Raw genomic sequence first — 27,944 nt, 5'->3', positions numbered from 1 at the left:
TCATAAAAGTATAAGGATGAAACCCTCCGAAGTCTCTTCGGAAAACTCTTTTCAAGTCTTTAAAAATCTGTATGGTTTGCTCCCTCTTCGCCGTAAGAAAAAAATACATTTTAAATTTATTGTGGGGACTTGGTTCGTATATCCAAGTTGAGGGGTGTTTTCGATAAAAAATACGTGCAAGGATACAGTGATGAGCTTTTCACGGTTACAGAATGTCTGCCGCGCATACCCCGGTCTACATATTAAAAGATTATGACGGGGAACTTATAACGGGATCTTTTTATGAGCAGGAATTACAGAAGGTAACGGTTGGTAAAGACAAGGTGTTTCACGTAGAGGAGATTCTAGATCAAAAGAGAGAGAAAGGTCAAAAATGGGTGCTGGTCCGCTGGAAAAACTGGCCGCTAAAATTCAACAGCTGGGTATTAGAGAAGGATGTAGTGGAGGCATCAGGGGTTAATTTAAACCCCCATGCATGATAAAATACATCCTCATTCGGGTGTACAACGGAGGGCATAATGGAACACAGCGGCTTCTACCTGACTCTCCCCAGTAATGCGTCAGCACACATATATCGTAATAATCAGAGTTCTAATTATACAACCAATTTTCCAAAGCCTATAGAGTTATCAGAGCCCTGGGAAGTAGGGCTCAGCGAGATTACATACCCCCATAGCTGGTATAATATCAAAGATAAGGACCGGGAATTTTATTTCAAAAAGTTAACGGAACCTGCTAAATTTATTAAGGTTAAAAAAGGGTTCTATAGAACCGTCGAAAGGCTCGTCTCCGAGTTGAATGAACGGCTATCGCAGAACAGTATGGAAATATTCCTGATGTACAACCCTATAAATAAAAGGGTACAAATCTCAGGAGATGCTTCCGGGGGGATAAAGACCAGTGGTAATTTAGCCTACATGTTAGGGATGGGGCCCAATACATGGACGTATGTGAGAGATAAATTATTCCCATTCCCCGCGGATATACATGCAGGATTTTACAACATATTTGTGTATACCGACATCATATCCTATCAAAGGGTCGGAGACAGCTGTGTGCCAGTCCTGAGAACGGTTCATATAGATGGAAAGGATGGGGACATCGTCACTGTCACCTACGACAAGCCACACTACGTACCTGTAAGCAAGAAATATATTGAAAACATTCTTGTTGAGCTTAAAACGGATCAGAACGAAAACATTGAATTTACTTATGGTAAAACGATTGTAAAACTCCACTTTAGACCCACCAAAACCTCTCTACATATATAATATTAGTATTATATATTTTATATACATCTAAATTAAAATTATGGAACACCGACATCTCGACCCTAACCGGTATGTCACATACTATGTGGATCAAGTGGGTAATGGGTTACCAGGATATTATGGATCGCCCACCATGTATGGTTCGGGGATCGGAGGGATATTTCGTAATCTCTTTAGGATGGTTTTACCGTTTATGAAGAGAGGCTTCAGCATAGCCAAACCGCATTTAAAATCAGCAGCAAAAAATATAGTAAGTGAGGTTGTCGCCAATGCGATAAACAGAAGGGCGTCACCAGATGTCGAGAGTCAAGAAGGCTCGGGGTTGATGATGTTGTCTCGAAGACCGAAAAAGAGACCGCCAGGTATAAGGCGAAGACTTGAGCCTAAAAAACTGTGGTTAACGGTTAAAAGAAACTCAGTTAGTCAAAGACGGGGTAAAGTGAGGAGGTCTGGACCAAAAACGGTAAAAAGAATACTCGGAAGTATTTTCTAAAAGAACAAGCACCATGGCTCTTTTACACCGCATGTCCTCTGAAGCTATAAAAACAGAGCTCGATCTTTTCACGGCCCCCTTAACCCAACATTCAGTAGAGAGGTCCAGTTATGTGGAGATAGCCCCACTCTCTGCCATTACAGACAACGGCCCCATAGAGTTTTTCATACCAGGCAACGGTGACAACTATCTGGACCTCAACAACACCTTGGTGCATTTGCGTCTAAAAGTAACCAAAAGAGATGGTACTGATATTGCAAACGATGCCAAAGTGAGTCTCATTAATTACCCAGTGGCCACCATCTTCTCCCAAGTGGATGTGACTTTGGGGGAACGGCTAATCAGTCAAAGCAGTGCCACATACCCCTACCGTGCCATCATGGAATGCTTACTCAACTACTCTGAAGACACTCTCAAGACCCAATTCAGCGCAGGGCTTTTTAGCAAGGATACTGCAGGAGGCTATATGGAATCGACAGACCCATCCACAGGTGCAAATAAAGGCCTGGCCGCCCGGGCTCGCTACTGTGCAGAATCTCGAGAGTTTCATCTGCTAGGCCCTATACACTCTGACATTTTCTTTCAAGAACGTTTACTCTTAAATGCGGTTGATTTAAGACTAAAATTAACCAGGGCCAAGGATGAGTTTTGCCTAATGTCTGCAACGGATGGGGACATTAGCTTAAAAGTGTTGGGGGCCACGCTTTTTATTAAAAAAGTATCGGTATCTCCGGCAGTTCGTCTGGGTCACTCACAGGCTTTGCTGAAAGGAAATGCCCTTTACCCTCTCCAAAGAATTACCGTGAAAACCTTTAGCATACCTGTGGGCAGCAGAATCTGCAGTCAAGAAAACCTATTTCTAGGCCCTTTACCGCGATACGTAGTTATAGGTTTGGTTGATCACGCCTCCAATACGGGCAGCTTAAATAAAAAAAACTTTAATTTTCAACACTTCAATGCAGAGTATGTCGCTCTGTGTCAGGACGGACGTCAGGTCCCTGCTAAGGCTTTCCAACCGCAATTTAATAACATATCTGTGCGAGAATTTTACAATCTATTCCTGGCTACCGGGAGGCATCTAAAAGATCTCTCTTTACCTATTGACAGAAATGATTTTGCCGAGGGTTACACAATGTATGCTTTCAATTTATCCCCAGATGATGACACCTCAGGAAATCTTTCTGTGGTGTCCCAAGGTAACCTCAGGCTGGAAATGCGTTTCCGTACACCTTTAGCCTGTACGGTTAGCATGATTGTTTATGCCTGCTCTGATTCAATCTTGGAGGTGAATAGCCGAAGACAGGTTTTAGTAGATTATTATTAAGGATCGTTGAGCAAAAGACATGAATACCCAAGAGTTGGAAGGGCTGATGAGCCGACTGATTGGAAAACAATTTTGCGGAGTGTTGGCTTGTGATTAATTACCTATGGAGAAATGGAAGGTGCGGCCTGCAATGTTTATTGTCAATACCCATCCTAAAAACATGCCGGGTGAACATTGGCTAGCTGTGACCTTAGAAGAGGAAGGAGGAAGAAAAATCTCAACTTTTTTTGATTCCTATGGTTTCCCACCCGGTTTTTCACATTTCCCCAAATCTATTAAATAATTTCTGACCAAAAATGGCTCAAAGATATACTACAATATCAAACAGGTGCAAGATACCCTTTCAACGACATGCGGTCAACACTGTGTATTCTACCTATGCCAAAGAGCCCGGGAGTTTCTTTTGAAGATGTTATGTCTCTTTATAAGGATGATTTAAGAAGTAATGATAAAGTTGTAGCTTGTTTTGTTAGAAAATATCAAAAGTGTTCAAATGTGTATCCTCTAAGAACGTGTAATCAAGGCGTATGCTCACGCCAAATGTTTCAAGAATGCCACAAATGTTAAATTGCTTATTTTTCAAATAAAATTTATTGAATTTAATCATAGTCATTCAAAAGTCATTCAAAAGGCTAACCACCCAGAGAGATCGGGATTAGGAAAGGTCCAGAGGCGTTCAAGGGGGTAAATGGGTTATCGTCATTCATTTCATAAGGATGCGAGGGTTTTGGGGCATCTTTAGGGGTGCTGTATCTCGGTGACGGTTTGTGTTTTAAAGAGTGAATCTGTTGCCGAATCTTATAGTTGGGTACACCCGAGAGGGGTATGTTGAGGATGGCCAGGGCCTTAAGAAACTGAAGCCACCCTGGAGGTCTTCGGTCATCAGCCACCTTGTGGGCAGATGTGGTACTTTTAAGCAAGTCAAGTATATGTGAACCCTTGACAACAGCCCCCTGAAGGATAAACTCTCCTTTGTCATTCCAAGTAGCTGCCCCATTTGAGTCTTTTAGCTTGTTCATAATGTAGCTAACATTTTTCCTGTTACGTGCCGGAACATGGGTTAACAAGTCATGCATAACTTTATCTTCAACAGGCATTTGATCTTCAGATGGTAAGCTCGCAGGTACCGGCCTTACAGGGGCGTGGCTCTCGCGAGGCTCGTCATCTTTTAAAGGGTCCTGTAGGGAAATAGTTAAATGGCCTGTCTCTCTCTCCCCTTGTTTCACCAAGGACAAATACCTTTGCAAGAGGTTTGTGTATTTTTGACCTTATCATAGGGGTTCAATCCTTTTGATTCAAAATATCCTTCATGGCCGTATCCAAATCATTTTCCGCTGTTTGTCTGATATTTTCGGGGCCCCTGCATTTGTTTTTTTAAGTCTATCCAACTCTTGTTGTGGCACCAGATACATTTTATTGGCCATCACCCTATGTGTTCAACCACCACGTCGGGCTGCAATAAGGCTGGTGATGAAGGGCACGGCTATACTTAGTAAAGGTAGAATAAAACCGCCAGACTGTTGTATGCTATGTCGTTTCTTTTGAAGACTGACCCTTTTATTGGCAAAGAGCTTGATCGAGGTCTTTTGTCTCTTTAATTTTTTCAATTGTGTCAGGGTGAGTGGAATGCGTCCTTTGAGAAGATTCAAAGCAATCTCACATAGGGATAATATGAGATCTGAAGAACAGTGACCCAAGATGGCCTTCCGTTCATTAGATGTAGCCCCAACTAGGCTTCTCAAGAGGGGCACGTTTCTTTTAAACGCAGAGACATAGCGGCTACTTTTTTTTAGGAATGTACACAGCCGGCCACTCCCACGGGAACAGACCGGTTCGTAGCCTCAGGTGTTCTGGAGTATTTGCTTTTAAATCCACGATTAAATAAGAAAATGGCGCTTGGGTTGCGTCCTCGTAGCTCTCCATAAAGTAGGATTTCCTTCCGGGTACATCTGCTGAGCTAGAGTGTTAATTTGTAGTTTGTCTCTAGGATTTTTGAACAAAACCATGTAATTGGCGTTCAAACTGATGGTGCGGCTATTTTTACCTTGGTGAAACACATTCTGCACCAAGTAAAGCACGGACAGGTTTCTATGATGCGTATATTGGGTAAACGCTCGGGCAATTTCGGGATGTTCGCTACCTGCAAATAGCATATCGTCCAAAACCAACAGATTGTTTTTATGAGGAGGTAAAAGTTCATCATCAGACAGGGTATCAGGTATTCCTTCAACAAACTTGATTTTTATTGTCTTCAACAATTCATCATACAGAGGTTGATAACATGAATAACACCACACAACATTATCAGGCTTTTGAGATAACACATGTTCAGAATTCTCTAAAATACTTTTTACAAAACAAGTTTTACCACTATTCGAAGGCCCTGCGATTAAGGCCGAAAATGGTAGTTGCAACCGGGGGTCAAAACCTTCTACAGCAGTCATTATATCTTAAGCTTTAAGATCCCTGTAGCTTGTAGCATAAGTCAACACCCAAAGGGGGTAATGTGGTCCAGTCAGGCAAAAGCAGTCTCTTGTCATAGACAACCCTGAATCTTTTAGTAAGTGGGGCCTTCCTCAGATGGAAGCCCTGTATTATACACAACAATCTTTTTGTAGGAGCTCCTAAATCTCAAAGTCACTATTCCTGTCATTTAGGAACCACCCCTCAAACAAACGTGTGATTGATTCCTAGTTTTTACACGAGGTGTATTTTTTTTTCATAGTTTTTGAGTCACGCCTGACACACTGCGGCCTGTAGCATAAGTCAGTAGCCATAGGGCAATGTAGTCCCGTCAGGCAAAAGCACTCTCTTGTCATAGACAACCCTGAATCTTTTAATGAGTGGGGCATTCCTCAGATGGAAGCCCTTTTATCCCTAACAATCTTTTTGTAGGAGCTCAAAATCTCCAAGTCACTATTCCTGTCATTTAGGAACCCCTCGACCAAGCGTGTGATTGATTCCAAGTTTACACGCTGGGCATTTTCATAGTTTTGAGTCACTCCTTTGGCTTTCAATACCACGTGATTCTTTAGCGTTCTAAAAGCATAGCTTTTGGGCCCACAGGATGACCATTCTGTGATATGGTCACCCTCTGCGAGTTCGCTCGTTAAGCCACCCAGATAGTTGCTGAGTGGGGGGCTCCAATCCCCTGGTTTGCTTACATAGACCACAGAGTCTGTGTCGTGGTAAAGTACCCGCCTCTGAAGCTGCTCCATGAGCTTATACAGTTCAAGTCGGCCATAGGCCGTGGTAAATGCTGCAAGAAACACATTTACATTACCCGGGGGTAGAACCCACTTCTTGTTACGTCGCCATTGCACCAAGGCAATGTCTTGACTCAAGAATGAAAAATGTGAAATTTCGTATTGGTCCGAAAAAATGAATTCCAAAAATTCTTCAGGGTCTTTAATAATCGACGTTGTCAACATATTACACCTCTGCGCTAATTTGCCCCAAAGCGAATTTAGGTACAATTTCGACACATTTCGTTTGGTTTTGTTGACCTCTGTTCTGTCAGGGTCAAGAAGGATGCCTTCTCTGTCATGATAGTCTTGAATGTACCTGTCTTTACTTTCTTGATCTGTGACCGATGCAGGATAGCCTGAAGCCATTTGCTTACATCTCAAGAAGGTCTTGATGTACTCTTTAAAAAGAGTGTCTGATTTCTTTGGAAAGTTCCATACTTCAAAGATTTTGGCCACACGATACCCCATCTCTAAAGCCTTAGAGAATTCAGCTGTGACCCATACACCTGTCAGTGCTCTTTCTTGATCTGTGCGATCACATGGGTTTTGTTGTATGTTTTCACTGCAGGTGCGACAAAGGGGAAAGAAAAGTTTTCCTTGAGGGCCCCTGTAAGGCAACACAGGTATAAACAAACCCCTTGGAGGGTAGACTGTTGCTTTGATCAGACCAAAATAGTTTTGAGGTAAGTCAAAATCACGATTAATAATTTCAGGATGACCTATAGGATAGCATGAGGAACTCATTACATGCGGATAAAGGGATGTAAAATCCACATAGCCTATTGTCTCGTCGGGTTGCGCTTACATACCTCAATGTCAAAGCATTGGTACGGCCGCCATACAAGGCCTGTCTTGGCTCCAGAGGTTCTGGGATGTCAAAGCTGGAAAGGAATGCTTGAACATGAGGATCAGACTTTTTGAGGGCTGTCCATTCGTGCTCCCACAAAACAACCACTTTTAGACCGTAAGTAGCCTGTAACGAATCAACTTTGTCTTGAAACTCTTGGTACATTTCCCCAAAAGTCTTTTGGGTTAGGACACATATGTTCTGGGGCACAAACCAAGATTTGCAACCATGGAAGAAACAACCGTTGTACTCATACACGGTCTCAACCCCGTCAATCTTGTTGTAGCCATCTACATGGTAAGAGCCAAACACCTTCTCCCCTCGATTCAAAGCATGTTGAATAAAAATGTCTTTATCCTGGGCCATATACTCTAGCCATTGAATGGACCCACTAGAGTAGGCCTTGAACTGGCGTCGGTAGTTGTCAGGCGAGGGGATCGCTATAGAGGATGTCGGCATATAGTGTGTACGGTATGTTTTCATGCATGCCGATGCAATCGTTGTACAACTCCAAGGGTCAATACCTGCATCTTTGATTACCTCTTCTCTGAATCTGAGGCATCCTTCACGAAGTATAACCACATCATTGTCACAGTATGATTCCATCTCTTTATGGAAATCAAAGGTGCCATGTCTTACTGTCTCATACCAAGTCATGAATCTCTCTCGCTCTTTGGGAGACATTTGATCACACCCATACATTTCTGGGCTGGGATATGATCCTATATAGTGTAGATTCTCCTCAGATGTGAAGAAGTGGGGGAACCAGCCTTTCACAGAGTTTTCAAAACCCAAGGCCTCTGGCATTTGAGCCAATCTCATGGGTAAGAAGCTTAAACTGTCAATGTATCTCTGGTTGAAGGCGGGATCTACAAAACACAGGATTTTACTCCCTTGCGCTAGGACCTCGGCGCTATGCCTTGCTTTATCAAGGGGTTCAGAAGAAGGTACGAGTCGTAGGCTCTAGCATTGTGCGCTATGAACGTAAAGTTTTCGGTACTGTGGTTTTCTAAAATGTTTTAGAAAGAGTAGTGCACAATTGGATCCTTCTGCAGACCACTTTTCCCCTGTGAATGTCATGGTAGATACAAAAATAGGCAAATGATCCCCCGATTGTTGATTTGTCTCAAAATCATAGAACACATATTTCTCTGAAGGTTCATCTTCAGCCAAGGGCTGAATATAACACTCGTGTGTCACTTCTTGAACCACTTCAGCATTTCTGCTTTTCAGACCCCCTTTACAGATTGGACACTGTAGGATTCCACAAACATGTGGTTTAGGGCTATCTATTTTAAGGCTGTAATTGCAATGACATTTTGGGCATTTCTTGTTAATGGCACAAATGCTTACAGATTTACCGACCTTAGGGTGCCATGTTTCAATTTTGTGTTTATCGTAACAGTAGGTCGAACGACATGTGCGATGGCAATCCTCACATGGTGTCAAGTTTAGGGTCTGCATAGGGCACTCGGCATCCTGACATACCGAACAGTTATAACGGCACGAGTGCCCCCCCTTTCGGCTGTAGCCGGTATGGCAGGATCTACACACATAGGCTGCCCCTAGGAACGCCGTGACGTTTGTAACGGCATAGTAATGTTCGTTTTGCACATAAAAGTACAGAATCTGGGGGTGCGGTTGGGGGGTGTTTTGGAACTTCAAGAGAGCTGCATTAGCTCTACTGTGGTACAAAACCACAATCTTGATATTCAGAAGGTTTTCAAATTTGACAATGTCTGAGAATGCCACGCCTTCATGGATCCCGAGACCCACCACCGTTTGGATCTCTCTAGCCTTTTGCAATGCTGTCAGATCAGTACATCCGGGGTTAAGTAAATGCGCTAGGCCTATTGCAAAACATAGCTTATTATCGGGATTGTGAACGTTTATGAGGTAGGCCCTTTTATTGCTTATGATTTCTGACTGCATTAGGCTATCAAGCTTCCTTCTCTGCCCACCGCCCCCCTGTGGTTGACGTATTATTTGCACTACAAGCTCTAGGGTTCGATCGGCTATGATGGCTAAATTTGACTGAACAAGGCGTTCTACCAGCGCTGTAAATTGTTCAAGATCTGCTTCGCCATTGGGTAAAATAAGAGATACTGAATTATGCAGGCTATCTCCACATATTTCCAACTGTAAGACATCACGAGGTTCGCCATAATCTCTTGCTGTTTCTAACAGGTCATTCAGAGTGTCCATTATCATCATGTAAAATACAGCATAGTCAAGATTCTGATTCACACATAGGAAATTGAAAAACTGTCGAATCTCTGTATTGTTGAATTTATTCCTGTAAACAACCCTGACACGTCTATCCTGAACATCTGCAGCCAGATTTATTAGATAATTGTCCAATTCCCCAAAAACATCTTGTGGCGTTTCAGACTCTACGGACCTAGGCGTTACGGGTTGTTCTATCGTTGTCGGGTTTGTCGGGGCCGAAATTGTCTGACTCGCGTTCATACGATTAATTAAGGTTATGAGGGCTTCGGGAATCTGGGATAACATGTTTTCCTCAACCCCCCCTGACTGGTTCATACGATTAATCATTTCTAAGAGTTCGGCTGGAATCTGTGTTAATATGCTTTCATCTAACGTTCCTGAATCGTTCATACGTCTCATAACTTCTAGGAGTTCGTCTGGAATCTGGGATAAGAGGCTTTCAACTGTCTCCCGTGTTGCGTTAGTTCTGCCATTTTTGGATAATTAAGAGTGTTCGTTTTTTTTTTCTGTAATGGTTGGTGTTACATGTATGATTTTAGCGTCTGTATTTGCGTTTTTTAATGGGGTTGCTGTTTAACATGCGTGGAATTGTTCTATGCCAGAATAACATATCGTCTCTGTACTGTCTCTCAATTAAATCCCCCAGTCGTTTGTATAGCAAAACATTCCTCGATTTCAAAGCCCTGGAAAATAATGTGAAAAACCTTTCTTGTTCGGCTGCAGGTATTGAGGCCGTAGAATTGACTGGGTCTATAAGGTTGGCCGCATCACAGAATAGCTGGTCATCAACATCTGACATGTCATTAAAAACAGGTCTCTTGGGTGTTTCATTCGGAATGCTCGGGCGCCGGAATCCCCCAGCTCTAGATTTATGTGGTCGTCTGTGCCGTTTTTTTCGCCGGTGCGGAGTCTGAATGAAAATAATACATACATAATTACGTTATTAGATATAAAAATATATATGTTAGCTACATACAAATGTCAAATACCTTTCCTTTATAATAATATATATTAACAGTACATAGTTAAAATACCTCGGCTTTTTTGGCGCTTGTTGTGACGAATCGCCGAAACCGGGGGTGTGTGACTTTTTCCCTCTAGCGTTTCAGATTCTGCTGGGTCTGTCTCCGGGCAGTCTGAAAAAACATTATTTGTCCTTGTTTTAACATAGGCTATCAACAGATCTATAACTAATAAAAAGGCTGATAACTAATAACAAAACTGTATAATGGTCCCATACCTTGTCCCTGGAGCGCCGGCTCGTGAAGCAGCAAGTTCCCGGCCCAACAGTAGTTTTCGGGTGGGCTTGATTCTGAGCAGTGTACTTGGGCCACAGTTGATCGTTGCCTGTTGGGGTCTGGAATATGTCGGGAGGGGGTCGATGTTCCCTGGATTCGCGGTGAGTTTGAACGGTAGAATTGCATCAAAGTCCTGCGTGTCAGCTGGCCATAACGCATCCTTTATCATAAAGGGCTGTATGTCGGCTGTAAATACATAAAAATAGTTTTAAAAAAAATAGTACAACCTATTTTTAAAATGTTTATATATAAATATTTCTTGGGTATGTGTTTAATTATAAGGACTTACAACGAAAAAAGGCCGTTGGTGATTGTCTGCCAGACTTTTGCTCCTGCGAACCCCCATCATGTTCCAGATCAGGTAAATCGCGTAAAAGCTGCGTAAATGTCGGGGATCCTAGATTCCATTAGACAATGTTAACAGTTATACGCTATATCTACACTTTTTTTTTTTTTTTTTTTTTTTAAACCTATATTGGGCTTTTGGCCTGAAATACCCAAATAACTAGGGTTTAATATTCCAATAATATTCAAACAAATCTTAAAATATGTTTTTTTCATTTACTCACCTCCAGAAATATCCATTATGCGAGATTCCCTTATTCCGAATATTATTATTATTTTAATCTGTCCGTGCAGCTCAATATTCTGGCCTTTATGTTTGCGCTAAAGCAATGCTGACAACGTAAAAAAAATAGTTCTGTCCCTAACTATGTAAAAGTTCGGAATGAGTTTTTTGAGAGATGTATGCTACACGCCAACAACAGGAGGGGATGTCGTGACATTCTGTCTGCAAACCGGGTGTGTGGGGGCCGCAGATTAGAGATATCTATGTTTAACCCCCGCTGTTCGGCTGATATCTCGACATGCCTTATGCATGATAGTGCACACCTTGGTTTCAAACGGTTCTCTACAGATAAGAGTTCTGGGACCCCCCAACTTTAGGATTTTCACACACACACACACACCTGTTGCTCCGCCTCAAGACCCCTCCCACACACACACACACACAAACACTCGGATTCTATTTTACTTCGTGACAGAGTTGGAAGAAGTTGTTAAATAGGTTTTTCCCATAGTTAAAGGGTGAGATACCGTTTTTAAACATTCCTTTTATTGAATTCCAAAATATTTCGTACAACCTTTAAGACATGTTTGAATTAAGTAACCCATTTGAATAATATTTAAACATGCAGCACACGTGTTTTATGTAAAAATAAAAAAAACCTTGGATGCAGGTCTTTGTACATTATTACAAACTTTAATAAAACGTAATGTTCATAACATACCCAATGTAGGAATAGACTATAAAATAATACATGTTTTTTTTTTCAGATCTTACAGTTGTCTGCGCCAGACCCTAGCTTGAGAGAAAAGAGCGCTACCCCTTAGTTAAATGGGGGGGTATACATTTTCAAAAATTAACACCTACATTTTAACACACGTTATAATTCAACATTTATTTGAACTATTTCTTACAGATATATGGGGTCCTGTTAGCCATGAACATTATCCGTTTCCAATTCCCCATCACAAAGTATTTTCCGCGCTCCGTCGAAGCTCTGTCCACTTTCCTGCCAGGGAAAGATCCGCCTTCGAACTTGTTGTTCTTCCGGTGTATGTCTCAACGATAACATATGTTGTTCCGGGGTATGTCTCAACGATAACCTAGACCATCGTCGTAATTGTTCACGATTTTCGAAAAGACTGTCCAGCTTATTCATCAGGGTTCGGAAAATGTGGTAATCGCGCCATTTAAAACTGAACATTATTTGAAAAAAATTTACATCCTTGCATGCTTTGGAGGATACATATGGACTGACCGTTTTCGTAGCATTTGACCTGTCAAATTGTTCACATGCTAAAATTGTCACTCTGGAGTCCGGGGTATAATCCATGGATGTGACTCTCAGGGCCATTAGGTCCTGACGTCCACAGACTTGTTCTTCCAATGCATATCCTGGCAGCCTTGAAGCACTCAGGGCACGTTCCATTTGACACAAAGCTAGCCTTATTTTAAGCCATTCTCGCATCCTTAGCGCTAGAGAAAAAGGCTCGGGTTCTGCACGATAAAAGGGTTGGGACACGCTGTCTGTGAATATCTTAACCGTAGATTCCTCCGGGTTGAATATGTACGAAATATGGCCCTCGCTTGTACACAGAAATCCGTTAAAACATTCGGGAGCCTCTACCAAAATATCCTCCAAGCTTTTGGCGTTGGGTTCGTGACATGAGCTACAGAGCACTCCGAGAATTCCCCTTGTAGACATATTTTTAGATGCTTAATATTCAGGTCTTAAAAAAATGGCTTGTTCTGGCCATTTATAATGCTGAGGCCCCAGCGCTATCTATAGCCCCAGACATTCCTGCTTCATAGATAACAACCATAAGGGAGCTAAAACTGGTGGGTGGAGGGGGGCATGGGTCCCAAAAGTTCAAACACCCTCTAACACATGACCACACGAACAGGGGGGGCGGGGCGGGGCACATATTCTGTACAGGTCATAAGGTCAGCAATCAATCAAATTTGACACGCGCCGTATCCTATTACTCTCTACTGATGAATGATCTTGAGACTGATTCCCTGACCTGTCAACATTTTTAATTAGCTGTTTTTGATTTTGTTATGCTCCTATGAATTCTATGGTTTTTACTAGATTACTTGTAGTTTTTATGTTGTTTGTCTGTAATTTTTGTAATGACTTGGTGCTGCCTATTTTGGCCAGGATGCTCTTGAAAAATAGATTTCAAATCTCAATGAGCCCTTCCTGGTTAAATAAAGGTTAAATAAATAAATAAAAAATTCCCACAAGAAATGTCTGGGAAATTGCAGGTGCCTTGGTGGCAGAGTGGGGTAACATCTCACAGCAAGAACTGGCAAATCTGGTACAAGTGGAGATGCACTGCAGTACTTAATGCAGCTGGTGGCCACACCAGATACTGACTGTTACGGGGACACATTATTCCATTTCTGTTAGTCACATCTCTGTGGAACTTTTTCAGTTTATTTCTATGTTGTTGAATCTTATGTTCATACAAATATTAACACATGTCAAGTTTGCTGACAATGCACTACTGTTCAAGAGTTTGGGATCACTTAGAAATGTCCTTGTTTTCTAAAGAAAAGTACTTTTTTTTTCTTCATTTAAAATAACATCAATGTCTACACTGATCAGAAATACAGTGTAGACATTGTTATTGTTTTAAATGACTATTGTAGCTATAAACGGCTGGTTTTGAATGGACTATCTACATAAATGTACAGAGGCCCATTATCAGCAACCATCACTCCTGTGTTCCAAGTTTATCAGTTTAAAATGCTAATTGATCATTAGAGAACCCTTTTGCAATTATGTTAGCACAGCTGTAAACTGTTGTGTTTATTTTAAATCCGCAATAAAACAGGCCTTTAGACTAGTTGAGCATCTGGAGCATCAGTATTTGTGGGTCAGATTTCACGCTCAAAATGGCTAGAAGCAAAGAACGTTCTTCTGAAACTCGTCCGTCTATTCTTGTTCTGAGAAATGAAGGCTATTCCATGCAAGAAATTTCCAAGAACCTGAAGATCTCGTACAATGCTGTGTACTACTCCCTTCATGGAACAGCGCAAACTGGCTCCAACTAGAATATAAAGGGGAGAGGGAGGCCCCGGTGCACAACTGAGCAAGAGGACAAGTACATTAGTGCCTAGTTTGAGAAACATAAGCCTTACAAGTCCTCAACTTGCAGCTTCATTAAATAGTACACGCAAAACACCAGTCTCAACATCAACAGGGGAGAGGCAACTATCTCTATATATACACACACACACACACACACACACACACAGACTTGAGGTCGGAAGTTTACATTCACCATAACCAAATACATTTAAACTCCGTTTTTCACAATTCCTGACATTTAATCCTAGTAAAAATTCCCTGTTTTAGGTCAGTTAGGATCACCATTTTACTTTAAGAATGTGAAATGTCGGAATAATAGTAGAGAATTATTTACTTCAGCTTTTCTGTCTTTCATCACATTCCCAGTGGGTTAGAAGTTTACACACTCAATTAGTATTTGGTAGCATTTCCTTTAAATTGTTTAACTTGGTTCAAACATTTCGGGTAGCCTTCCACAAGTGAATTTTGGCCCGTTCCTCTTGACAGAACTGGTGTAACTGAGTCCAGGTTTGTAGGTCTCCTTGTTCTCACACGCTTTTTCAGTTCTGCCCACACATTTTCTATGGGTTTGAGGTCAGGGCTTTGTGATGGCCACTCCAATACCTTGACTTTGTTGTCCTTAAGCCATTTTGCCACAACTTTGGAAGTATGCTTGGGGTCATTGTCCATTTGGAAGACCCATTTGTTGCTTCAATTTATCCACATAATTTCCCTCCCTCATGATGCCATCTATTTTGTGAAGTGCACCAGTCCGTGCTTCACGGTTGGGATGGTGTTCTTCGGCTTGCAAGCCTCCCCCTTTTTTCCTCCAAACATAATGATGGTCATTATGGCCAAACAGTTATATTTTTGTTTCATCAGACCAGAGGACATTTCTCCAAAAAGTATGATCTTTGTCCCCATGTTCAGTTGCAAACCGTAGTCTGGCTTTTTTATGGTGGTTTTGGAGAAGTGGCTTCTTCCTTGCTGAGTGGCCTTTCAGGTTATGTCGATTTATAGGACTAGTTTTACTGTGGATATAGATACCTGTTTCCTCCAGCATCTTCACAAGGTCCTTTGCTGTTGTTCTGGGATTGATTCGCACGTTACACACAAAAGTATGTTCATCTCTAGGAGACAGAACGCGTCTCCTTCCTGAGCGATATGACGGCTGCGTGGTCCCATGGTGTTTATACTTGCGTACTATTGTTTGTACAGATGAACGCGGTACCTTCAGGCGTTTGGAAATTGCTCTCAAGGATGAACCAGACTTGTGGAGGTCTACAATTGGTTTCTGAGGTCTTGGCTGATTTCTATAGATTTTCCCATGATGTCAAGCAAAGTGGCACTGAGTGTGAAGGTTGGCCTTGAAATACATCCACATGTACACCTCCAATTGACTCAAATGATGTCAATTAGCCTATCAGAAGCTTCTAAAGCCATGACATAATTTTCTGGAATTTTCCAAGCTGTTTAAAGGCACAGTCAACTTGGTGTATGTAAACTTCTGATCCACTGGAATTGTGATACAGTGAATTGTAAGTGAAATAATCTCTGTAAACAATTGTTGGAAACATTACTTGTGTCATGCGCAAAGTAGATGTCATAACCTACTTGCCAAAACTATAGTTTGTTAACAAGAAATTTGTGGAGTGGTTGAAAAACGAGTTTTAATGACTCCAACCTAAGTGTATGTGAACTTCTGGCTCTGTGTGTGTGTGTGCGAAATTATATATATTTCTTCCACTTTAACAGAGTGTTTTGTGTAGGTCGTAGAAAAAAAAAGACAAATCCATTTGAATCCCACTTTGTAAGGTCAAGTGGTGTGAATACTTTCTGAGGGCACTGTTATATCACTTCCCTGCATCAGTTCAATAAAAATGTCTTCCAATGGATTTTTAGAGAATTTGTCCCTTTGATGGACTGTGTCCCATTGATTAGTGTTCCTTATGGATCTTTCAGCAAATGTCAGCTGAAAGTCATGGCTCCACACTGAATCTCACCCCCTGTGACTGTTTCTGACAGACGGATAGACAGAGACATTTGGCCGTGTAAGAATAGGCCTAAATAGACAGACCTAGCTCAACCTAGCCTGTTTATTCCCTAGTGTGTGTACGTGCGTGGGAATGCAAGCTCCTATGTGTCTGTGTGTGTGTGTGTGTGTGACTCAGTCTCTAACTGTGAGGTTTGTTGTGAAGAGAGACCCCCCCCCCCAACAGGCTGTATTCATCTGGTCATACAGTCTGCTCTATGTCGGGTGCTCATTAGTGAAGCTCAAAACATGGCTGCGTTCCTGGTGGATGAGGAGGTTGTGGTCTCATTTTGATTTACATGTGTGTTCCCCAGCCAGGTATCAAATCAATATCAAATCAAATTTTATTTGTCACATACACATGGTTAGCAGATGTTAATGCGAGTGTAGCGAAATGCTTGTGCTTCTAGTTCCGACAATGCAGTGATAACCAACAAGTAATCTAACTAACAATTCCAAAACTACTGTCTTATACACAGTGTAAGGGGATAAAGAATATGTACATAAGGATATATGAATGAGTGATGGTACAGAGCAGCATACAGTAGATGGTATCGAGTACAGTATATACATATGAGATGAGTATGTAGACAAAGTAAACAAAGTGGCATAGTTAAAGTGGCTAGTGATACATGTATTACATAAGGATGCAGTCGATGATGTAGAGTACAGGATATACGTATGCATATGAGATGAATAATGTAGGGTAAGTAACATTATATAAGGTAGCATCGTTTAAAGTGGCTAGTGATATATTTACATCATTTCCCATCAATTCCCATTATTAAAGTGGCTGGAGTTGGGTCAGTGTCAATGACAGTGTGTTGGCAACAGCCACTCAATGTTAGTGGTGGCTGTTTAACAGTCTGATGGCCATGAGATAGAAGCTGTTTTTCAGTCTCTCGGTCCCAGCTTTGATGCACCTGTACTGACCTCGCCTTCTGGATGATAGCGGGGTGAACAGGCAGTGGCTCGGGTGGTTGTTGTCCTTGATGATCTTTATAGCCTTCCTGTGACATCGGGTGGTGTAGGTGTCCTGGAGGGCAGGTAGTTTGCCCCCGGTGATGCGTTGTGCAGACCTCACTACCCTCTGGAGAGCCTTACGGTTGTGGGCGGAGCAGTTGCCGTACCAGGCGGTGATACAGCCCACCAGGATGCTCTCGATTGTGCATCTGTAGAAGTTTGTGTGCTTTTGGTGACAAGCCGAATTTCTTCAGCCTCCTGAGGTTGAAGAGGCGCTGCTGCGCCTTCTTCACGATGCTGTCTGTGTGAGTGGACCAATTCAGTTTGTCTGTGATGTGTATGCCGAGGAACTTAACTTACTACCCTCTCCACTACTGTTCCATCGATGTGGATAGGGGGGTGTTCCCTCTGCTGTTTCCTGAAGTCCACAATCATCTCCTTAGTTTTGTTGACGTTGAGTGTGAGGTTATTTTCCTGACACCACACTCCGAGGGCCCTCACCTCCTCCCTGTAGGCCGTCTCGTCGTTGTTGGTAATCAAGCCTACCACTGTTGTGTCGTCCGCAAACTTGATGATTGAGTTGGAGGCGTGCGTGGCCACGCAGTCGTGGGTGAACAGGGAGTACAGGAGAGGGCTCAGAACGCACCTTGTGGGGCCCCGTGTTGAGGATCAGCGGGGAGGAGATGTTGTTGCCTACCCTCACCACCTGGGGGCGGCCCGTCAGGAAGTCCAGTACCCAGTTGCACAGGGCGGGGTCGAGACCCAGGGTCTCGAGCTTGGAGGGTACTATGGTGTTGAATGCCGAGCTGTAGTCGATGAACAGCATTCTCACATAGGTATTCCTCTTGTCCAGGTGGGTTAGGGCAGTGTGCAGTGTGGTTGAGATTGTATCGTCTGTGGACCTATTTGGGCAGTAAGCAAATTGGAGTGGGTCTAGGGTGTCAGGTAGGGTGGAGGTGATATGGTCCTTGACTAGTCTCTCAAAGCACTTCATGATGACGGAAGTGAGTGCTACGGGGGGCGGTAGTCGTTTAGCTCAGTTACCTTAGCTTTCTTGGGAACAGGAACAATGGTGGCCCTCTTGAAGCATGTGGGAACAGCAGACTGGTATAGGGATTGATTGAATATGTCCGTAAACACACCGGCCAGCTGGTCTGCGCATGCTCTGAGGGCGCGGCTGGGGATGCCGTCTGGGCCTGCAGCCTTGCGAGGGTTAACACGTTTAAATGTCTTACTCACCTCGGCTGCAGTGAAGGAGAGACCGCATGTTTTCGTTGCAGGCCGTGTCAGTGGCACTGTATTGTCCTCAAAGCGGGCAAAAAAGTTATTTAGTCTGCCTGGGAGCAAGACATCCTGGTCCGTGACTGGGCTGGGTTTCTTCTTGTAGTCCGTGATTGACTGTAGACCCTGCCACATGCCTCTTGTGTCTGAGCCGTTGAATTGAGATTCTACTTTGTCTCTGTACTGACGCTTAGCTTGTTTAATAGCCTTGCGGGGGGAATAGCTGCACTGTTTGTATTCGGTCATGTTGCCAGACACCTTGCCCTGATTAAAAGCAGTGGTTCGCGCTTTCAGTTTCACGCGAATGCTGCCATCAATCCACGGTTTCTGGTTAGGGAATGTTTTTATCGTTGCTATGGGAACGACATATTCAATGCACGTTCTAATGAACTCGCACACCGAATCAGCGTATTCGTCAATATTATTATCTGACGCAATACGAAACATGTCCCAGTCCACGTGATGGAAGCAGTCTTGGAGTGTGGAGTCAGCTTGGTCTGACCAGCGTTGGACAGACCTCAGCGTGGGAGCCTCTTGTTTCAGTTTCTGCCTGTAGGCAGGGATCAACAAAATGGAGTCGTGGTCAGCTTTTCCGAAAGGGGGGCGGGGCAGGGCCTTATATGCGTCGCGGAAGTTAGAGTAACAGTGATCCAGGGTTTTACCACCCCTGGTTGCGCAATCGATATGCTGATAAAATTTAGGGAGTCTTGTTTTCAGATTAGCTTTGTTAAAATCCCCAGCTACAATGAATGCAGCCTCCGGATAAATGGTTTCCAGTTTGCAAAGAGTTAAATAAAGTTTGTTCAGAGCCATCGACGTGTCTGCTTGTGGGGGGATATATACGGCTGTAATTATAATCGAAGAGAATTCTCTTGGTAGATCATGCGGTCTACATTTGATTGTGAGTAATTCTAAATCAGGTGAACAGAAGGATTTGAGTTCCTGTATGTTTCCTTCATCACACCATGTCTCGTTAGTCATGAGGCATACGCCCCCGCCACTCTTCTTACCAGAAAGATGTTTGTTTCTGTCGGCGCGATGCGTGGAGAAACCCGTTGGCTGCACCGCATCGGATAGCGTCTTCCCAGTAAGCCATGTTTCCGTGAAGCAGAGAACGTTGCAGTCTCTGATGTCCCTCTGGAATGCTACCCTTGCTCGGATTTCATCAACCTTGTTGTCAAGAGACTGGACATTGGCAAGAAGAATGCTGGGGAGTGGTGCGTGATGTGCCCTTGTCCTGAGTCTGACCAGAAGACCGCTACGTTTCCCTCTTTTTCGGAGTCGTTTCCTTGGGTCGCTGCATGCGATCCATTCCGTTGTCCTGTTTGTAAGGCAGAACACAGGATCCGCGTCGCGGAAAACATATTCTTGGTCGTACTGATGGTGAGTTGACGCTGATCTTATATTCAGTAGTTCTTCTTGACTGTATGTAATGAAACCTAAGATGACCTGGGGTACTAATGTAAGAAATAACACGTAAAAAAACAAAAAACTGCATAGTTTCCTAGGAACGCGAAGCGAGGCGGCCATCTCTGTCGGCGCCGGAAGTACCGGAAGGTATTTGATACATGGTGTGTCAACATGTGTTCCATCTTCCGCAGATCTACCCGTCAGTGGACGATGTGAGGACCAGTCTGGAGGGGTATCCAGGTAAAGATTCAGCCACATTCCGGCCTGGCAACACTGACTCACTTTCTCCTGTTCCTCTCCTCTTGTCTCAAAGTCCAAGCTTACAGTGGTGTTGTGAGTAAGCATTACTGTAGTTATCAGAAACCAGGTGCAGACAGGATTGTGGTCTTATGACATTGTTATGAATGCTATATGAAGGTTTCACGAAAGCTTTAATGTAGTATTGTAGTGCTTGACAGCATCATGGAAGATTTCTGATGTTATTCTGAAAGCTCTATGACATTGTTACGAAGGTTACACTGAACTAACAGTGTAATTGTCGTTCCAGCCGGTGGCTCTCTACCCTACAGCATCCAGACTGCCCAGAAACAAATCTGGCTCCACAGCTACTTCCAGTAAGTCAAATTCCTCTACACTGCCCAATACTATTACCACATATAGAACAAGGAGCCAGATGTTTCACCGGATGTACAGTACCAGTCAAATGTTTGGACAGACCTACTCATTCAAGGGTTTTTCATTATTTTGACTATTTTTCTACAATTCATCAAAACTATGAAATAACACACATGGAATCATGTAGTAACCCAAAAAAGTAGCCACCCTTTGCCTTGACAGCTTTGCACACTCTTGCCATTCTTTCAAACCAGATTCATGAGGAATGCTTATGCTGCACATTACTTGCCTCCTTTTCCTTCACTCTGCGGTCCAACTCATCCCAAACCATCTCAATTGGGTTGAGGTCGGGCGATTGTGGAGGCCAGGTCATCTGATGCAGCACCATCACTCTCCTTCTTGGTCAAATAGCCCTTACACAGTCTGGAGGTGTATTTCGGGTCCTGTTGACAAACAAATGATAGTCCCACTAATCGCAAACCAGATGGCGTATCGCTGCAGAATGCTGCGGTAGCCAGGCTGGTTAAGTGTGCCTTGAATTCTAAATAAATCACTGACAGTGTCACCAGCAAAGCACCATTACACCACCACCTCCATGCTTCACGGTGGGAAGCACATGTGCAGAGATAATCCATTCACCTACTCTGCGTCTCACAAAGACACGGCAGACCCAGCATCAGACATACCGTAAATGTAGTTTTTAAAACTGTGTCAATCACTCAATATTGAGAGTTTAAATAAACGCCCCCAGAAAACTAAGACCATCCTAATTTCAATTAACAGCAGCCTACATATTTTCAAAATGGTATTTTTCCCACTACTGCATTTTGAAATGTTTGCACAAATGTTTGCTCGCTCATCAGCGCAGCCAGCCCCGGCGAAACGGGCACTGTCATGGGCAGAGCAGGCACTTTCATGGCAGGAATCAATGCACTTTAATTTAGCGATACTGTTTGACCATGTTGACAATTATCAATTATGGTTTTAGCCGGCCAAAAAATAAGACGTTTTGAGTGAGTTGACCAGCTAGAATTTGAGACTCTCACAGACGCGACCAATTAAAAATTGAATTGCACAGCCAAGTCAAAAGGGTTGCAAAATGCGACTAAATGGTTGCAGTCTGGAACCCTGGTGTAAGCTGATACTACAGCGTGTTCAGAAAGTATTCACACCCCTGGACTTCTTCCACATTTTGTTGTTTTACAGCCTGAATTAAGAGATGAAATTACCCAATTATGTTTTTAGAAATGTTTCCCGATTTTATATAAATAAAAAATGTATAAAGCTGAGTTGTCTCTAAATATTCAACCCCTTTGTTATGGCAAGCTTAAATAATTTCAGGAGTAAAAATGTGTTTAACAAGTCACATAATTAATAGCATGGACTCACTCTGTGTGCAATAATAGTGTTAAACATGATTTTTTAATAACTACATCTCTGTACCCTACACATACAATTATCTGAAAGGGCCCTCAGTTGAGCTGGGACTTTCAAACACAGATTCAACCACAAAGACCAGGAAGGTTTTCCAGTCCATTTTAAAATAGCAGACTTTGAATATCCCTTTGAGCATGGTGAAGTTCTTAATTACACTTTGGATGGTGTGTCAATATACCCAGTCACTACAAAGACAGGCATCCTTCCTAACTCAGTTGAGAGAGGAAGGAAACCGCTCAGGGATTTCACCATGAGGCCAATGGGGACTTTAAAACACTTTAAAGGCTGTGATAGGAGAACTGAGTATGGGAGGTTAGTGTTGTGGGGTAACTACAATGTTACCCCACATTGTACTCCACAATACTAACCTAATTGAGAGCGAAAAGGAAAAATTCTGCCTGTGCAGAATAAAAATATATTTTTTAAATGCATCCGTTTTGCAACAAGGCACTAAAGTCATACTTCAAAAATATTTGTCATAACAAAGTGTTATGTTTGAGGCATATCCCATACAACACGTTACGGAGTACCACTCTCCATATTTTCAAGCGTAGTGGTGGCTGCATCATGTTATGGGTATGTTTGTAATTGTTGAGAACTGGGGAGCTTTTCAGGATAAAAAAGAAACTAAATGGATCGAAGCAAAGGCAAAAGTTTAGAGGAAAACCTGGTTGTCTGCTTTCTACCAGACACTGGGAGATGAATTCACCTTTCCGCAGGACAATAATCAAAAACACAAGGCCAAATCTACACTGATTTGCTTACCAAGAAGACAGTGAATGTTCATGATTGGCCTAGTTACAGTTTTGACTTAAATTTACTTTAAAATCTATGACAAGACCTGAAAATGGTTGTCTCGCAATGATCAACAACCAATTTCACAGAGCTTGAAGACTTTTGAAAGTAATAATGGGCAAATGTTGCACATTCCAGTTGTGGAAAGCTCTTCGAGACTTACCCAGAAAGACTCACAGCTGTAATCACTGCTGAAGGTGCTTGTACAAAGTATTGACTCGGGTGTGTGAATACTTATGTACATTTGATATTTCTGTTTCATTCTCAATAAATTAGGATACATTTCTAAAAACATGTTTTTACTTTGTCATTATGGGTTATTGTGTGTAGATGGGTGAGATTTGTATTTATTTAATCCATTTTGAATTTAGGCTTTAACTCAACAAAATGTGGAATAAGTCACGGTATACTTCTACCCTCAGCAAATTATGTACTTAAGTTTTTTTGTGTGTCTAGTCGCTGGCAAGCTGAGACGACGGGGAGGAGTCACGCCATGCCACACATCAAGACCTACATGAGGGCTTCGCCAGACTTCACACAACTAGCCTGGTTCCTTGTCACAAGGTTAGAGGCCTGTTTTTGCACGTGTGTGTATGTGAAACGTCTCAAGAGTCCACAATATGACTTCAAACTCAAGACAGGCAGTTGCCTAGGAACACCCCTTACCAGCTGAACGGGGAACAGCTTGTGTCTTAGTCACGGTGCTATTGTTTAACCAGACACACACACACACACACACTCTTTAAACGGATGCCCAGTTAAGAGCATTGTTTCCCCAAAAGGCTTTTGATGTTTTGGGGATGACCCTGATGTTTTCACCATGAAAAGGCAGGAAACACCTTGAAGGAAAATGGCTAACGTCAACACCTCATCATGGTTGTTGTTTTTTTTAAACTTCATGATCAGCACCACCACTCGCTCACTCTGTTTTTATTCGTCAGTTATTTATGATCACACCGCTCTGATCCTTCTCCTGAAAAACTCCTCTCCCTCTCAGATCTGCCAATAGAGTCTAGCAGTCTAGAGAGGAGTGGTCTGTTTATGTACTCTGCTATCTGCACTTAACTCCCCATGTTCTGATAGCACCATTACAAACAAGCCTGTATATATATATAGGCCATAGTTCCCTGTCATTTTAGACCTGGTTGCCTAGCAGCTAAATGGTAACCTTACTCTGTGATTCCTCACGAAAGTAGAACAAAAATGACAATGATTTTAGGGATTTTCATAACATTTAATCCATAGAAAGGTTCTCTGGGGGAAGGATTGTTGACATATATTTGACATTTGTATCTTTGAGCATAATTGAGAAATAATGATTTGAAGTTGTAGCATTTGTAACCTTTTGGCTGTACCCAGGCCTCCTTTAAGACTCCACGAAGCTTTTACCGCTTCCTCTTTTAATATGACTATTATTTTGATTTCAATGACAATTTTCTTTAAAAAATTATGTATAAAAATATAAACATGAATATAGAAAATATAAGCGCAAGAAGTCTGAATGCTCTGACTTCTGCGGAGGCAGCATCGCAGTAAATGCTGTACGGCCATGCAGAGCATGCAAATCACCAACCGAGGGTGACCATTTTCACATTCACTCTGTGAGTAATTCTTACAAATTGGATTATAAATCTAAAAGTAGCAGAGATTCCACTCTGGATCTTTGATATGCACATAGAATATATTATATTCAACAAAATGTTGACAAATTAGCCAAGTCAGAAAAAATATATTTTCAATATTTATAACTTAATGTAAGAAAATTGTTAATCTAAATACGAATGATAGCAAGTAGTGAAGCTTAATGTTACACCCATTTTTGCTTTGTGGGACGTTCCACGAAATGGGTGCCTTTTGCGTCCCGTTTGATAATTTAAGTAGAAATTATCCACCAATATTTAAATTTAAAAGCTTGTTATATTAAATGAAGTGTACTTTAATATAAATCACATGGAGAATTCAATAAATCTGATTTTTTTTCCCCCCTTACAAACTTAATCCAAAAATGTATCAAAGTTTCACCATCATTGTAAAGGCCTTGTTATTTTTCTCCTTTGACAGTCATTTCTGAAGGTTTTTATTGACATTTTTCTTATTAGTAAAGCATTTACGTCTGTCCCTCATTTTAAGGCCAACCCTGTTATGCAAACTATTTACCCATTATAATAATCAGTTAAATGATTCACAGCAGATGACAACATTTGGGTCATCTGAACAGCATGGTGGGAATGGAAGTAACTTCTCTCTATTTATAGTTGTTTTATCATCTTTGGCTGAGGTGGTTGAGCTTAACACTTAATAACTTTAATTTGATTACACTTTCATTATGTGTGGAACATATGTATAATTACTATTTTTATGAACACCATGCGGTCACATGCTATTCAGCATATGAGGACTAATGGCCGGGCTTCACCTAAAACCTCAACCCTGTTATCGTCAGCCCTGTCAGTTTGACACAAGGGATACTTGATCAATTAGAAAATGTTGGATTTATCTCAAACATGATTTTAAATAATATACTAAACAAAAATATAAACGCAACATGCTAAAATTTCAACTATTTTACAGAGTTACAGTTTCATGATTAACTACTCATGGTGTGATTGTGATAACATACAGAAACTCTAGTCCTTTTGTCCACCCGACCTAGAATACCTCACAATCAAATGCCGATCATATTACCTCCCAAGAGAATTCTCTTCGGTTATAGTCACAGTCGTGTATATTCCCCCTCAAGCCGATACCACGACGGCCCTCAAAGAACTACATTGGACTTCATGCAAACTGGAAACCACAGGTTATTGTGGCATTTGTTGTAGCTGGGTATTTTAACAAGGCAAATCTGAGAAAAACGCTACAGAAGTTCTACCAACACATTGACTGTTGTACTCGCGCTAGGAGAACATTGGATCACTGCTACTCAACTTTTCAAAATGTCTATAAGGCCCTCCCTTCGGCAAATCTGATCACGACTCCTCCGTTCCTATAGGCAGTAACTCAAACAGAAAGTACCTGTGCTAAGGTCTACTCCACATTGGTCTGACCAATCGGAATCCATGCTTCAAGATTGTTTTGATCACGCGTACTGGGATATGTTCCGGGTATCCTCTGAGAATAACATCGACGAATACACAGATACGGGGACGGGGTTCATCAATCACCGTATCCGTGGATAGATGGCAGCATTCGCGCAAAACGTCTGTACAGAGACAACGGCTCAGACACGAGACGTATGTGGCAGGGTCTACAGACAATCACGGACTACAAAGGGAAAACCAGCCACGTCGTGGACACCGACGTCTTGCTTCCGGACAAGCTAAACACCTTCTTCGCCCGCTTTGACGATAACACAGTGCCACCGACACCCGGACGGCATCCCTAGCCGCGTCCTCAGATGATGAACAGTCAAGCTGCCTGGAATGTTTACGGACATATTCAATCTCTCCCTATCCACGTCTTCTGTCTCCACTTGCTTCAAGATGTCCACCATTCCTGTACCCAAGAAAGCAAAGGTAACTGAACTAAATGACTATTGCCCCGTAGCACTCACTTCTGTCATCATGAAGTGCTTTGAGGCTAGTTAAGGATCATGTCACCTCTACCTGACCTAACACCCTAGACCCACTTCAATTTGCTTACCGCTGTAACGGCTTTCTTGTGGAGAAGGAGAGTCGGACCAAAATGCAGCGTGGTTAGTTCGATACATCTTTAATAGACTAAAAAACATGAACAATACAAAACAACAAACGGAACGTGAAAACCTATACAGCCTATCTGGTGAACAAACGCAGAGACAGGAACAATCACCCACGAAACACTCAAAGAATATGGCTGCCTAAAAATGGTTCCCAATCAGAGACAACGATAATCACCTGCCTCTGATTAAGAACCGCCTCAAGGCAACCATAGACTTTCCTAGACAACCCTACTCAGCCACAATCCCAATACCTACTAAAACCCCAATACAAAAACACAACACAAAATAAACCCATGTCACACCCTGGCCTGACCAAAAAAATAAAGAAAACACAAAATACTAAGACCAAGGCGTGACAACCGCTGCAATAGATCCATAGACGATGCAATAGCCATCACACTGCACACCCACTATCTGGACAAGAGGAATGTGTAAGAATGCAGTTCATTGACTATAGCTCAGCATTCAACACCATAGTACCCTCCAAGCTCATCATTAAGCGTGGGGCTGTCGTGGAAATTTCCTCTATTTACCAAATCATGGGAGCAAACCACACACACACACGTCAGAGTTAGTTATAAAAGTCCATCTTTAATTATATGAGCTCTTATCACAATCCTGTGACTCTCAGATAAATTCAGTGTCTCCCCAGTGAATTCTCTGAGAGCCCCCTTACAATGCAACTGAGTTCCTTTAATAGCAAAGAACACACATAGTCAGACAGCATAGACATAATTCATCGTTCAGCTTTGTCTCCTTTCCCAAACCCCTGAACCATAAACCAAATCCTCCATACCAACAGGCATATATCAAATTGTCATTTATATACAACCCACTCTAAATACAAACTCCTGGACAAACTCACGGAGAGGAGAGTGACCCTACAGGTCAACAAAGAGGGAGCATAGAATGATTCCAGACACTGCAACCCCTCCTTTCCCCACTGGGAAAGTTAGGGAGTATAAGATATGTTTACACATGATGACACTTTGACCTCTCCCCGCTCATCAGCGGCCCATGCAACTTAGTTTTGACATAGAACAGATAACTGCAACCTCACCACAGAATTACACAAAAATACCATTCTGATGGGAAGTAACTTACACACATTTGATGAATATTAAACATCTTACAAATGTTACCAACATATTCTGATAATTCCACGACAGGGCCCTGGGTCTGAACCCTGCCCTGTGCAACTGGGTCCTGGACCTCCTGACAGGTTGGGAATGTAGAAAACAACACCTTCACTTCATTGCTCCTCAACCCAGGGCCCCCACAAGGGTGCATGCTCAGCCCCCTCCTGTATTCCCTGTTCACCCATGACTGCGTGGCCACGCACGCCTCCAACTCAATCATC

The 27,944-nt window shown here is 42.4% G+C and overlaps 1 protein-coding gene across 2 annotated transcripts in view; it reads left to right on the top strand.

The window, feature by feature from the left end:
- Positions 1-27,944, top strand: part of tdp1 (tyrosyl-DNA phosphodiesterase 1) — a 94,401-nt gene that overhangs the window by 20,989 nt on the left and 45,468 nt on the right. For both annotated transcript variants that reach the window (XM_029687518.2, XM_065004113.1), the window contains exons 11-13: positions 20,229-20,277; positions 20,585-20,651; positions 23,341-23,448. In XM_029687518.2, coding sequence (XP_029543378.2) covers positions 20,229-20,277; positions 20,585-20,651; positions 23,341-23,448 — 224 coding nt within the window. The remainder of the gene's footprint in view (positions 1-20,228; positions 20,278-20,584; positions 20,652-23,340; positions 23,449-27,944) is intronic.

This window comes from Oncorhynchus nerka, linkage group LG18 (assembly GCF_034236695.1).
Source record: "Oncorhynchus nerka isolate Pitt River linkage group LG18, Oner_Uvic_2.0, whole genome shotgun sequence".
NCBI classification, from domain to species: Eukaryota; Metazoa; Chordata; class Actinopteri; order Salmoniformes; family Salmonidae; genus Oncorhynchus; species Oncorhynchus nerka.
The sequence above is the reverse complement of the archived record's forward strand: the minus strand, read 5'-3'. Positions and strand labels throughout refer to the sequence as shown.